This window comes from Petromyzon marinus, chromosome 47, assembly GCF_048934315.1.
Source record: "Petromyzon marinus isolate PM22_M1 ecotype Great Lakes invasive population chromosome 47, UKy_Petmar_22M1.pri1.0, whole genome shotgun sequence".
Lineage (NCBI taxonomy): Eukaryota > Metazoa > Chordata > Hyperoartia > Petromyzontiformes > Petromyzontidae > Petromyzon > Petromyzon marinus.
Genome location: NC_133713.1, coordinates 8,369,681 through 8,385,085, shown reverse-complemented (window position 1 = coordinate 8,385,085; position 15,405 = coordinate 8,369,681). Strand labels below are relative to the sequence as shown.

At 51.4% G+C, this 15,405-nt stretch overlaps 1 protein-coding gene across 1 annotated transcript in view; it reads right to left on the bottom strand.

The window, feature by feature from the left end:
* Window positions 1–8,381, bottom strand: part of LOC116952597 (schwannomin-interacting protein 1-like) — a 186,860-nt gene extending 178,479 nt beyond the window's left edge. The window contains exon 1 of the mRNA XM_032972104.2: window positions 7,890–8,381. Within this exon, the coding sequence (XP_032827995.2) occupies window positions 7,890–7,910 (21 nt within the window). The 5' untranslated portion in view covers window positions 7,911–8,381. The remainder of the gene's footprint in view (window positions 1–7,889) is intronic.
* Window positions 8,382–15,405: the final 7,024 nt, after the last annotated feature.

Below are 15,405 nucleotides of genomic sequence, written 5' to 3'. Positions count from 1 at the left end.
CGGGGGGGGGTTAGAGTGGACGAGACTCCCTACGATCACACGACCCACGTGTATCCACGTGTTCGTACGCGTGTGTGTGTGTGTGGGGAGCGGTGGCGTCGTGGTTAGCGCGACGCTGCGCTACGAACCCGGCCACCCGAGTTCGATTCCCGCTCGCGGCCAACACCGGTGACGATTATCTGCACCGCTCCTTGGACTCCACTAGACCAACTTAGAATGAAATGAGTACCCTGGTGCGGTGTGTAGTAAACATCGCCACTGGGCAGACAAAGGCGGTCGAACGTGGTGCTGGCCACCTAACCCCTCGTGTGCCGTGTCCGGCCTTCATAGGTGCTCGCTAACAGCACTTGTCCCAACAGTCTGTGAAGGCTATAGACGGCGGCGGAGGGATCTTTGGCTTTGTCTTTCTAGCTGTATTGACCTCTGGCTCAAACTGCTGTCCCATTACTCGCGTCTTTGTGGGTTTTTTTTATTTAAATAATGGATGATATCTTTTACGGACACTCCGTCCCGCGAGGCAACACCGAAGACCGGCGATGCTCTCGCTCAGACCGACCGCTAACGAGGGCCGATCCAAGCCGACCGAGACCCCGAGCATCATGAAGCTGCATCCCCGAGTCTCTCGTGAACGACGGCCCTATGGACTAAGGCGCCTTCCCTCCCTTCGTAGGCGGAGACGCGAGATTGGAGCTCTTCTGATATTCCACATATACAGTGCGTCGGTGGTGGGACCCGGGGATTCATTTACTAAGAGAGCTTCCCTCCCACCGTTAGACCAATATCGGGGCACATTTTGGAGACGTTACTTACAGGCGAAGGCGATTTTATTATTTTCAAACGACGGAATAAAATAAAAATGTTAACCGCTGAAGAAATTACCCGCAACATGGGCGTTATGCATCCTGGAAACACCGCAGCAGCAATAGGAGCAAGAATAGGAGCAGCAGCAGTAGCAGCAGCAGGAGCAGCAGGAGCTGTAGGAGCAGCAGCAGCAGGAGCAGCAGCAACAGCAGCAGGAGCAGCAGTAGGAGCAAGAATATGAGCAGCAGTAGCAGCAGCAACAGCAGGAACAGCAGCAGTAGCAGCAGCAGAAGCAGGAGCAGCAGCAGGAGCAGCAGCAGAAGGAGCAACAGCAGGAGCAGCAGCAACAGCAGGAACAGCAGCAGTAGGAGCAGGAGCACCAGGAGCAGCAGGAGGAGCAGCAGCAGTAGCAGCAGGAGCAGCAGTAGCAGCAGGAGCAGCAGGAGCAGCAGCAGGAGCAGCAGGAGCAGCAGCAGGAGCAGCAGCAGTAAGAGCGTTGACGAATGTGCGCCCAAAGTCTTCGCGAGGTTCCCTGCACGTGGGCACGATCCATCAGCGGGGTCTCCCCGTCCGAGTTCTCGCGCCAGGAAGCCGACTTGGGGCCCGTCCTTTGCATTCCAAGTTACCCGACGCATTTGTATATTTATATATTCATCTTTGAAACGACATTCAAATTCCCGTGACTTCGTGGGGGTCATCAATGCTACCCCCCCCCCATCCTCTCCCCTTCCCTCTCCAGCTGCCGTGTTTCTGGCGGAGACGGTGGGGGGAGGGAGGCGGGGGAAGGGGAGGATACTGGGAAGTGGCCGGGAATCTTGAATCTATTTGTAAGGCGTATTCTTTGGTTCTTTCGGTAAAGTCACGTAGATAGAACGAAAGTAATAATTTAAAAAATAAAGTGAATACAAATTAAAATGATGAAAATAAAATAAAAAATAAATAAAAACAAAACCCACAAGGTTTCGATCGCAACGACCGCTTGTGTTTACGCGATCTAATCCAAAAACCTCTGTTATGGATGATATTGGTCGCGAAAGCCTACGTGTTAAACGCTTGTGTTGCGATGGAAACGTCGTGGTTTTTATTTTTATGTATTTTATTATTATTTTTATTTTTATTCGCTTTATTTGTATTATTATAATTTTTCTATCTACGTGACTTTACCGACAGGGCCAAAGAACAGGAATTCCTGCAGTCACGAAAGTTTTCAGTCAAAATGTTTTTGTAAAGCGCTCTGGCAAGGACCCGCACCGACCGGGAGTCTCGAGATGCGGTCGAATTTTTTTTTTTAACACGGCGACATAAATAAACAACGTCATTAATATTTCATGCGTCTGACTGTGGCGTTGTTGTTGTTGTTGTTTGCTCTCTGACGATGAAGCAGAGACTGTAAGCTACGCCGGTCACTTCATTGGCATTGCCAAACACACGCGACTACACTCAGTGGGACGTTAATCATTCAGTGCCCCTTGGATTTTTGTGCGGATTGAGGCTCTCTATCTCTGTGTTTGTGTGTTGTGGGGGTCTCTGCGTGCTGTCTCTCTCGCGTGTGGTTCTTCGGAGGAGGAAGGGGGGGGTGCAGTTTCTCTTCACTTGATGTGATTGTTGTTCTTGATTTGAAGCTTTCGTGACTGCAGGAATCCATACTCTTTGGGTCTTTCGGTAAAGTCACGTCGTGGTCTATTATTTTTCTACCTACGTGACTTTACCGAAGGACCCAAAGAGTGTGGTGGTTGTTGTTGTTGTACTGCTAAAATTATAACTTACTCGTGAACTGGATTTGGCTCACAAACACCTCAATGTTGAGACCTTCCTCAACGAGGAGAGTTCTGAGGCTCAGTGAGGCTGCCCTGAGTAGATAAACGCCATAAATCTCTCTATTCCGTCATGATCATCATCATCATCCACTGATCATCATCATCATCATCCACTGATGGATGATGATGATCATAATCCACCGCTGGATGAAGATGATGAACGTCACAACGATAAAAAAAATAAACACGATACGGAGTGCAAAGTATAGGAACGCTAAATAAATAACTTGAAAAAAATGTATACAGATCAAACTGAACTTTTTTGTTCTCCGACCAGGTAAAGGCCAAGCACTATAAGATGTTAACTTATTTTTTCAAAAGCGACCTGGCCGCCGCAAATGATCGCTCAACGAAGTGGCTTACCACCTGGACATTTATAGCAGCCAAAAAATTTTTCAACTGTTTCGTTTACAAATGTGGAAGGGAGTTGTAGGGAGGGGGTGGGAGGGGTCTAGAGGATTGTTCTCGTCGTGTTTCAGATCGCAAACGTTCGCACTATTTGCCTTAACCACGGCAAACAAACAATATATATAACATTTAAACCCAAGAGCCACGACCACGTGTTTTTTTTTTTAACAAATGGTTCCAGTTATTGGACGAAGCGTGGAGAGATCTCCACTCGCCACTCGGGGGAGGGGGGGGGCAAATCGCCCCTCGCCCCCCCCCCCCCAAAAAAAATAAAAAAAATGATGGTTTGCAAAAGTGCAACTCGGACCGCGAGCTCTTTGTCCTCCCCTTCCCATCACTCTCCAACGAGCAAAGATCGTCCGGAAGGACGCTGCAGTATAATCATGCGTCGCAGAGGCAGACCCTGCAGCAACAGCAGCGAGCATTGGCGCCTCTCGCTGCACTGACGAGTCCTAATGATGACAAAACCCATCCGGGGCCGACTTCTCGTCACCGCTACCGCTGCCGCTGCTGCCGTCGGCGGATCGCGTTCGTTCGAATTCACGCCGAAGGTGACCCGAGGTCAGAGCACCACGACGCAGGTCTTCGGCAACTGCCGACGTTCGGTGCGCGATGCGCCGAGGAGCCCCCCGGGTACCTTTTGGTGCGTGACTCGTTTTTATTTTGTAAGCGCCTCGATTGAAAGGAGCCAGTGGGGTGGTGGTGGTGGTGTCGGTGGTGGTAGTGGTGGTGGTAGTGGTGGTGGTGGCGGTGGTGGCGGTGGTGGTAGCGGTGGTGGTAGCGGTGGTGGTAGCGGTGGTGGCGGTGATGGTGGTGGTAGTGATGGGGTGGTGGTGGTGGTGGCGGTGGTGGTGGTGGTGGGGTGGTGGTGTTAGTGGTGGCGGTAGCGGTGGTGGCGATGATCGTGGTGGTAGTGATGGGGTGGTAGTGGTGGTGGTAGTGGTGGTGGTAGTGGTGGCGGTGGTGGTGGTGGTGGCGGTGGTGGTGATGGTGATGGTGGTAGTGGTGGCGGTGGTGGTAGTGGTGGCGATTGTGGTGGCTCACAATCTGTTGGTGGGGGCCGGGGGGGGCTCCAGTGGGCTCTGTAAGTCATTCGTTGTCAGCAGCTGGGGCTTTCCATAAATGCTGATTAAAGTAGGGGGGGGATGAGTGATGTTGCTGTGGTGTGTCGCAGTCACCACTGACAAAAGACGAGTAAATGGGCATCAAATAACCATCATTTGACCCGATCTGCTCCGTACCGTAAAATCTTTATGGAGAGAGAGCGAGCGAACGAGCGAGAGAGAGAGATGGGTGGGTGGGTGGGGAGACTGATTCCTTCGCTGACGCACGGGCACTTGAAGCTTAGTCCAATCAAGACTTCATCTATAAAACATGCAACAATCTACAGCCCCCATCCCGACGGCTCACGCGGGCCCCAAAGCAGGGCCGGCTTCAATCCCCCATGCACGCCCCGTTCACCATCCACCATCCCCGCACAACACATAATGCCTTTCCGATACTTGTTACACAAGACGACCAGGGCGGGTAGGGGAGGAGGGTGGAAGTGGGGAGAGGGAAGAGGAGGGAGGGAGGGAGAGAGGCAGGCAGAGATGAGTGAGACGGAGTAGAGTTGGGGGAGAGGAGAGGCGAGCGAGATGGGGAGAGAGGGGGGGGGGGGGCAGAGGAAAGGAGAGGGGCAGCGGAAATAGGGAAAGAGCGTGAAATCTATTGTGAAATATTTCATTTAAAAGGGGGGGGGGTTACATAAAGCAAAGCATTAAAAAAACCGAAATGATGAACGAAGCAAAGTGCCGACTACACCGAGCATATTCTTGTTTCCTCTGATCGTAAAAAAAAGAGAGCGGAGTAGAATTGGGAAGAGGAGAGGCGAGCGAGATGGGGAGAGAGAGCGAGGAGGGAGGGGGAGAGGGAAGGGGAGGGAAAGATGCAGGGGAGATGAGAGAGAGCGAGTGGGGGAGAGGAGTGAGATTGGGGAGAGGAGAGCGAGAGAGAGAGGGGGGGACATCGGGGAGAAGGAGGAAGGAGAGATTAAAAAGAGCTCGATTAATGGTTGCCCAGGCTGGATGCCTGCCTCGGTATATGGGGGGGGGTGGTACAGAGAGTGGGGGGCAGGGTCGTCTATTCTGGGAGAAAGGCGGGGAGGGGGGGCTGTGGTTTATTTGCAAACGAAATCATAAACAACGTTGCTGTGATCCTCTTTTCCCTACAGTCGCATGCCAGGTGCACGACGAGTTGGGACCACGCGTGCAGCCCCAAATGAGAGATAGCCAGGCTGTCTGCGGCCAGTTTCGAGATGTTAACTCCCTCGCCTGGTATACAGGAGGTCGTGGGTTCGATCCCGACCCTGACGCCTGCTGCTGTTTATTTGGAGTTTGCGTGTCTATCTCTTTCCCCCGTGGTCTCGTGGATTTTCTCCCGCTCCTCCCGTTTTCCCCTCCGCATTTAGAATGAACGTGCGCTTAGAGTATTCGGCTGATATAAAAATGTCCACGTGATGATGAGCCACTTCGTTGAGCTGTTATTTGTGGCCAGGTCGTTTCTGAAAATGAGCTATATAGCTCAGTGGGCCTTACCTGGTGAAATTTTAAAAATAAATTGATGAATATCAAAAAAAATGCTTTAGTAAATATATTACGTGTTATTTCCCCCACTTAGTTTTGTAATGTTAATTAGGGTGGGGAATTAACTTAGGTACATTTTACGCAACTGGCCACCGTAGTTTATAAGTACTGCTACAAAATATATAGTGTGTAACGTCTGCGAGTGGACTTGGTGCGATGGAGCAAAGCCAAATTGGGATGCATCTTTACAATATTGGTGTTTGTGCCCCAATGTGTAGCGATGGGAGACGGCGGGTGGGGGAGCGGTGGCACAGTGGTTAGCGCACTTTGGCATGAATAAACCCTGCGCACGGCTAACATCAGTGGCGAGTGATAGCTGGACAAGCACCCCCCCACCCCTAATGCAACGCGCACTGACCAGTCTGGTGAAGTATGGTCAAGTCAAACAATCCCCCCTTGGGAGGACTTCATCCAGCAGTGGATTGACAAAGGGCTGAAAAGATGTTAGTCGTGACGTAAATTTATACTTTGCAGGTGACCTGCATGGAACAGACGGCGATGGCTTTATGCGAGCCCTTTAACTTCGTAACAAGGTGCACCACTGCGAGTCTCTTTTAAATAATAATCATAACAGTAATGACGACGATGGTCACCCCTTTGTAAATATCCTGCCGGATGTAAGACTCCGCAAACTCGTCGTTCGTGAGGGTTGTTTGACCATACTTCACCTCGCTGGTCATTGCGGATTGGTGAATGGGGAGGGAGGGCTCGGCACCGGTTCGGATATCGCTCGCCACTGGTGTTGGCCGCGCCGAGGAATCGAACTCAGACAGTCAAGTTGTGTTGCGTAGTGTGCTAACCATCTGCGCCACCGCTCCACTACCCAACATGTGTATTGCGTGCATATCAGTTGAATGCGATCTCAGCGTTCTACCTCGATGCTCGAATAACTTCAGTGACCGCGCTGAACCAGTGGAGGGAATTCCACGTTCATATGGCAAGGACGAGTCCGAATTCGGGACGCCAGCCACTGTTGGTTTCACTGCGTAGAAGGTGCTACTGATTTTATTCACCCCATATGGATGATGATGATGGTGGGGTTAAGTGGACTTTGGTCATGATTCAAACTTACAAACTTACAGTTGGGAGCCTCGCTGTCGCGTACGAGTCAAGCGTCACGGTTAACGTCTCACGAACGTCTAAGAGACGTTGAAACATCACGTTTCTCATAAGTAGTTTTAACCGACCCTCGTGTAGAATGTTGGTTCGAGTTAACTTTTCATTCCCTTTGCACGAAGCGCATGGGTTACACGTGTTCGACTCGGAGAGTGGAGCGGTGGCGCAGTGGTTAGCGCACTGCATTATGACCTCCGGTGGTGATTCCACCACGGCTAACATCAGTTGCGAGCTAAGCGCTCCCTTCACCAACCCCGCATGACCAGCGGGGTGAAGTATGGTCAAACCTCCTCCCCCCCCCCCCCCCACACACAAACACACGAACACATGACCCGTGACCGATATAGCAGTGAATTAGCACAAAATCCAGCAGTGGGCTGGCAAAGATCTGTAAACAACATTGACTTGTTTCAACTTAGAAAACACGAAAATTAACTGCAAAATAATGAAGTAGTGTATAGAGATATACTGCATGCAGGCAAGCTGAGTGTTCACTTAAGACACTGACGTACCTTACTTTGCGTAATGATTGTGTCACCTTCAAAAGAGGTGCATTTTGATGTGCGCTAAACATGCGTGTGTGTGTGCTATGATTTACGCGCTTTGAAGGAGCATTGCCCGAAACGTCGCCTATTTTTTGAACAGTATACGCTTCCTTTTGAAAGCTACACGGTGTTATCGAGGAACGTGTTGAGTTTTGTTAATTTATAAAGTATGGGTACATTTACCAACAACAACGACAACAACCACAAAGACAAAGATCCCCCGTATAGCCTGTAACAGACTGTTGGGGCAAGTGCCGTTAGCAAGCACCTATGAATGTCGGCACAGCACACGAGGGGGCAGGTGGCCAGCACCACACCCGGCCGCCTTTGTCTCCCCGGTGGCGATATTTTACACATCGCATCAGGTACTCATTTGAGTCTGAGTCGACCTAGGAGAGGCCCAGGACCGCTTCGGATCATCGTCACGGGCGTTGGTGACCGAGAACGGTGAACGAACTCGGTTCGCCGGGTTCGTAGCGCGGGGCGCTAACCACGTCGCCACCGCTCCCCAATAGCAACCACGTGCACAATTACTACAGCAGTGTTAAGATGCATGTTTGGCACGTGAACAAACTTACCGGGTATACTTCAGTGTCCATTCTGAGCCGAACATTCCATGCCCGTGCGAGGTGGAAGAACCCTTCCCCCAGACCCCCTTAACCAAACCAATTGATGTCTCCTAATTCTTATCGCGAGAGGTTCACGTGTGCGGTCAACTCATCTCTTGTCGGTGTGTCTCCCTCTCTATCTCTCACGACGGATGTATCTTGGTGCTGGTCGGCTCAGCTTCGACAAATCGAAAATAATTGGGTTGGAGATTAAACCGGCGAACAGAGGCGCGTGTTTATAGTTCACAATTATTTTGCTTATATAACGAGAGAGAGAGAGAGCGAGAGTAGTAAATTGCTGTCCGTGTTGAGTGTGGATTCTGAATCGGCCGCTGCGTGGGTGCGAGAGAGAGAGAGAGTTGTGGGTGAGAGTGAGAGTTGTGGGTGAGAGTGAGAGAGAGAGTTGTGGGTGAGAGAGAGAGAATTTTGTGTTCGCTGTGCCAAGGTCGCGAGTGACTGAATGCAAAATACATCCTGCAGCGCATGCGTGCGCGCCTCCGTGTGTGCGTGCGTGTGTGCATGTGTGTGCGTGCGTGTGCGTATGTGCGTGTTTGTGCGTATGTGCGTGCGTGTGCGTGCGTGCGTGTGCGTGCGTGTGCGTGCGTGTGTGTGCGTGAGTGTGCGGTCGGGCGTGGTGCTGGCCACCCACCCCCTCGTGTACCGTTCCGGCCTTCATAGGTGCTCGCTAACAGCACTTGCCCCTACAGTCTGTTAAGGCTATATGGGGGATCTTTTATCTTTGTGCGTGTGAGTGACCGGCTCCGGTTTAACAGCAGAGGTCTCACTCCGAATCAGTCGAGCGGCATTATATTTTCATCGGTTGCGTAACGCTGTGTGGAAGCTACCTGGTCTGTCGCTCCGCACGAAGCTTCAGGTCTTCTCCGCCACGGTCATTCCCTCTCTTCTCTCCGCTTGCGAAACGTGGACCCCCCTAATGGAACATCTTCGCCAGTTAGAAACATTTAGGCTGGCCTGCCTACGATCCATCCTTGGTTTAACCAGGCTGGATTGTGTGAGGAGCTCACAAATCCTTGAAAGATCTGGACAAAGTCCCATCGGTGAGCTCCTCCGGCAGGCAAGGCTGCGTTGGCTGGGCCATGTAACCCGCATGTCCAATCACCACATGCCCAAACAGCTTTTGTTCGGCCGGATCGAGGAGGCAAAACGGGCGCGGCACGGGCTAGAGAAGAGATGGAGTGATGTGGTACATGAGGACGTGGAGCTGAGTGGACTTGCCGATGACTGGTACCAGCGGTGTCAAGATCGGCCTCTGTGGAGGAGGCTCGTGAAAGACGCTGCTGGGCAGTTGGAGGGAGTCGCCCTCCAACAACAACAGAGGGCGGAGGAGCGACGCTCACAACAACGAGCGGAGCGCTGGGTGGCTAAAACACAGCAAGTTGGCACAGTCGGGGGCACAGGTGGTGCATCAGCCAGTCATCTCAGTCATCTCAGTCAGGCGACCCGTGGCACCTGGGTCTGCCCCGTGACCTCCTGCCCGCGGGCGTTCGACACTTCACGTGGCCTCAAGGTGCACATAGCCTGGCACAGGCGTCGTGGTGACGTTACCGCCACTTAGTGGCGAATGTCGGTTGTTGTTGTGCGTGTGTGTGCGTGCGCGCTTGTGTGTGTGTGTGTGCACCTTGTGGGGAGCGGTACCATAGCGGTTAGCGCACCGCGCTTCGAACCCCGCGCCCCGAGTTCGATTCCCGCTCACGGTCAACACCGGTGACAATTATCTGAACCGGTCCTGGGCGTCCCCTAAGTAGACTCAGCATCAAATGAGTACCTGGTGCAGTGTGTGTAAATATTGTCACTTGGGAGACAAAGGCGGCCGGGCGTGGTGTTGGCCACCCACCCCCTCGTGTGCCGTGCCGGCCTTCATAGGTGCTCGCTAACAGCACTTGTCCCAACAGTCTGTTACAGTTCATAATAAAGGTTTTTGGGTTAGATCGCGTTATTTATAAATGTGTCGTAACCCTCCACCACCCGACACGGCCAATCAGCAAAAAGTGTCACGTTGACAAAAGACAATTAGTTCACTACTTTAGCCCACCGGTGTATTGTGGATTCACTCTTCAACACACTGGTGGGCTAAAGTAGTGAACTAATTGTCTTTTGTCAACGTGACACTTTTTTTGCTGATTGGCCGTGTCGGATGGTGGAGGGTTACGACACATTTATAAATAACGCGATCTAACCCAAAAACCTTTATTATGAATAATATTGGTCGCGAAAACCTACGTGTTAAGTCTGTTACAGGCTATACGGGGGAATCTTTGTTTTATTCAATCTCATAGCCTCGAGCGTTGTCACCTACATCTTTGTACCATAGGCTCCGAGTACATATTAAAGGCAAGGACCCCCCCATACAGTCTCAATAAGCTGTCGGAGCAAGTGCTGTTCGCGAGAACCTATTAAGGGCGGAACAGCAAGCGAGGGCGTTGGTGTGGCCGCAAACAAACACAAAGCGCATTCATCTCCCGTAGTGGGTGTTCGTTTAAGGCTGAGTCAACCTAAAGGGAGGAAGCTTTAAGACAGGCTAAGAAATGCATGATTTAACAATTGGGAAACATCAATGGCTGGGACTGGTCTGTCGATAAGTGTGTTTAATCAACATGCACATCCACCGCATTAACAATAGATCACTCTAATCATTTTCATCCGCTCCTGGACGATGGGCTGCCCACGCTGTGTCGGTCACGGGAGGATGGGCTGTTTGTCCATACTTCACCATGCTGGTCAGTGCGGTGACGCTTAAAGGGGAGTCCCAGGACCGGTTCAGGTGTCACTCGCCACTGATGTTAGCCGCGGTCCAGTGTCGAACTCAGGGGGCTTGGCTTGGGAGCGCAAGTCGGCGCGTTACCCGTTCCACCGCAGCTCCACGACATGATGTCAGAATCTTCACTTACCTCGGAGGAGGAATCCGATAAGCTATGAAGCGCTTTTGTCACAGACGTTCCAGTAGGGGCGGGTCAGAAAGTTACAACAGCAAACGGTTACAAAAAAAACCGATAGGGGTGCTAAGTATAGGAGAGGAAAACAAGTCACGCTAAATAAATATACAAAGCATATACATTCAAACTGCACAAGCACTTAAATTCTTGTCGATTTTTCAACACTAAACGCAACCTTGGACAAGACAACAAAACAACAACAGTCCCGGACCCCCCCCCCCAAGACAACAACACAACCCCGTAATAAAAGTGCACATTTCAATTGAACCATCGATACGTGCAGTCGAACACACACAGCGATTAGCACGCTGCGCTACGAACCCGGCTACCCGAGTTTGATTCCCGCTCACGGCCAACACCGGTGACGATTATTCGAACCGGTCCTGGGCCTCCCCTAGGTTGACTCGGCCTCAAATGAGTAACCTGGTGCTGTGTGTAAACATCGCCACTGGGGAGACAAAGGCGACCGGGCGTGGTGCTGGCCACCCACTCCTCGGTGTACCGTGCCGGCCTTCACAGGTGCTGCTCGCTAACAGCACTTGCCCCAACAGTCTGTTAAGGCTATAGGCTGCTGCGGCGGCGACGGGGGGGATCTTTGGCTTTGTCTTTCTCGTTGTATTGACCCTCTGGCTCAGACTGCTGTCTTTGTTGTCTACCAGCAGCACCTCATCTGGAGACAGCGAGCGGCTCGGTGTAGGTCCATGGTGTGACAACTTACTGGGACGTCCGTGAAAAAGAAACCCTCGACGTTCATCGGATTCCATACGGTGAAAACACGAAAACAACAACAACAACCACGACACTACCGATGATTCCCAATGGAGTCGCCGTCGCGTCCCTCCCGCTTGGCCGAGGCCTGTCGCGTCTCGCTGAATTCCCGGCCCAAGTTTGGCCGGCGGGGAGCGGAAATTGACCGATCGGAGGGCTTCAGGCTCAGACGCAAATCTGACTGAGCCGCCGATGTCATCCGCGACCGGTGAACACGGCCGGCAGCGAGGGGTGTGCTCGATGTGGTGTGCCGGGTGCGGGAAAAAAAATGTACGGGTCGCCGACCCGCGCAGACCCGGGCTAAAAAAAAATGAAGTTTCGACGGCGTCTCGTGTGCGTCGAACTTCTTTTGCGCCGTACGTATCCCACCCTGCTGATAGGAGGCGCGGGCAAATCGGAGGGTGTGATCCTCACCACCGCCGTCATCGTCAGCCGCGGTCTATCCACTGCTGGATGACGGCCACGCCAAACTCTCTCTTTCGCGTGGTCTGGCGATGCCATCCGTGGTCTGGTCCCCTGTCCTGGCACGCGAGCTCGGCTGGTTCTTTGTCCACTCCGATGACGCAGTTGACGATCACAGCAGCAGCCACATCCACACACCCCATCTCCAAGATGTTAACTACCTCGCCTGGTGTGCGGGAGGTCGTGGTTTCGATGCCGACCCTGCCGATGCCTGCTGTAGTATATTTGGAGAGTGCGTCTCTCTCTCTCTCTCTCCCCGTGGTGATATGTTAACTCCCTCGCCTGGTTTACATGAGGTCGTGGGTTGTATCCCGATCCTGACGACGCCTGCCGTTTATTTGGAGTTTGCGTGTCTCTCTCTCCCCGTGGTCACGTGGATTTTCTTCTCCCGGTCCTCCGGTTTTCCCCTCCACATTTAGAACCAACATCAGGCGTGGAGACTTTTTGGTTGCTCTCCGTTGCCGCGTGATAAGCCCCCACTTCTCTGAGCGAGAATTTGCGATAGGCCAGGTCGCTTCTGAAAAAAAAAAGCTACACAGCTCAGTGGGGCCTTACCTGGTCAAATAAAACAAAAATTGTTTAGTTTAGAATTCTGCCTACTTCCTCCCCCCCCACCATATATATACTGTATGAGCTCCCACACCCCTCCCACACCTCCTCCACCTCCCCGATACCCCCCCACACCCCCCACACCCCCCCACACCCCCCCACACACCCCCACACCCCCCACCTCCTCTACACCCCCACACACACCCCCACATCCCCTCCACCTCCCCCACACCCCCCCATAACCCCCACCTCCCCCACACCCCCACACACCCCCACACCCCCCACACACACCCTACTACACCCCCCACACCCCCTCCACCTCCCTCACACCTCCACACCCCCCCACACACCCCCCCCCACACACCCCCCCCCCACACACCCCCGACACCCCCACCCACCCCCCACACCTGCACAAAGCTCTGCGGTCCTCTGTGTATGTCGGTGTTATTCCGTGATAGAAGGTGTTGTTGGGCGAGATCGCGTCAATATATCGTGTAAATATAAAATGTGCCGTTGAACACCGCCTTGGATTGTGTATCGGCTGTTGGCGTGTTAAACGACACATTTATATTCTTGCGATCTAACCCAACAACCTCTGTTATGGATATTATCGGTCGCGAAAGCACTACAACGCGTTCAACGGGCCGGGTTTTTTTTGTGTGTGTGTATCGGACAATGAACGAGCGTTTACACGTGTGGGAGGAGGAAGGAGCGGACTGAACTTTCTTTGCCTTACCCGCATTCTCCTGGCGAGCCAGGGGTACGGACTTACTCCTCGACGCCCACGGGGTGGAAAGAAGGGGAGCTTCGCGCGACATCTGCGCGCGGTGATCCACAAACCCCTCACTGCCGCCTCCACACGGCGCTGGACTACAGGCAGCAGTCACGTGCAGCGGAGTGGCCGCCTGTGCTGGCATTCCGTCATTGCTCTTGACCATCCGCCAGCCACCATCCCGAGTGGCTGTGACCGTGTCCTTGGCCCTGTGGTGGCTACCCGCGACCTCAACCAACCAACCAACCCATCCGGGAAACCGTGAGATGTGCGCGTTGAACTTCTTTCACACCGTGCGTGGCCGAGCCGTGCCGCTCGGAGGTGCCGGGGATGAATGAATGAGCCCGATCCAAGCAGGCCTCGGATGCTCAGCGGGGTTGAGGCTGGGACAGGCGTCGCTTGCGCTGTCGACCACCACCATCAACCATGCACGAACGTGTTGCTGTAGGCTACTGCTGCGGCCGCCGCTGTGGGCAGCAGAGTGCAGTGCAGCAAAAATCCGCTGTTACTTCTGTTTTAAATTAGCATAAATTATTTTCTTTAAAATATATATATACATTATAGTTGCAGAGACTTAAAATTGGGGTCACAAGACACGTGGACGGGCCCGTCGCCGCACGTCTGTGAGCACCCCCTCCTTGGCCAGCCCGCACTAATCAACGTCCTGTGAGATATGTGAGGTATGAGATATGTGAGGTAAGTGAGATATTGAGATATGTGAGATAAGTGAGATCTGTGAGATATGTGAGATATGTGAGGTATGAGATATGTGAGGTAAGTGAGATATTGAGATATGTGAGGTATGTGAGGTAAGTGAGATATTGAGATATGTGAGGTATGTGAGATATCTGAGATATGTGAGATATCTGATATATGTGAGGTATGTGAGATATGTGAGATATGTGAGATAAGTGAGATGTGTGAGATACGTGAGATAAGTGAGATAATTGAGGTATGTGAGATATGTGAGATAAGTGAGATATGTGAGGTATGAGATATGTGAGGTAAGTGAGATATTGAGATATGTGAGATAAGTGAGATCTGTGAGATATGTGAGATATGTGAGGTATGAGATATGTGAGGTAAGTGAGATATTGAGATATGTGAGGTATGTGAGATATGTGAGGAAAGTGAGATATTGAGATATGTGAGGTATGTGAGATATCTGAGATATGTGAGATATCTGATATATGTGATGTATGTGAGATATGTGAGATATCTGATATATGTGAGGTATGTGAGATATGTGAGATAAGTGAGATATGTGAGATAAGTGAGGTATGTGAGATATGTGAGATAAGTGAGATAAGTGAGATGTGTGAGATATGTGAGATATGTGAGATAAGTGAGATATGTGAGATACGTGAGATATGTGAGATATGTGAGATACGTGAGATGTGTGAGATAAGTGAGATGTGTGAGATAAGTGAGATGTGTGAGATAAGTGAGATGTGTGAGATAAGTGAGATATGTGAGATAAGTGAGATATGTGAGATATGTGAGATAAGTGAGATATGTGAGATAAGTGAGATATGTGAGATTTGTGAGATATCTGAGATACGTGAGATACGTGAGATATGTGAGATATGTGAGATACGTGAGATGTGTGAGATAAGTGAGATGTGTGAGATAAGTGAGATGTGTGAGATAAGTGAGATGTGTGAGATATGTGAGATAAGTGAGATAGTGAGATAAGTGAGATATGTGAGATATGTGAGATAAGTGAGATATGTGAGATAAGTGAGATATGTGAGATAAGTGAGATGTGTGAGATGAGTGAAATAAGTGAGATATCTGAGATAAATGAGATATGTGAGATAAGTGAGATGTGTGAGATACGTGAGATACGTGAGATTTGTGAGATATGTGAGATACGTGAGATGTGTGAGACATGTGAGATATGTGAGATATGTGAGATATGTAAGATACGTGAGATATCTGAGATAAATGAGATATGTGAGATATGTGAGATGTGTGAGAT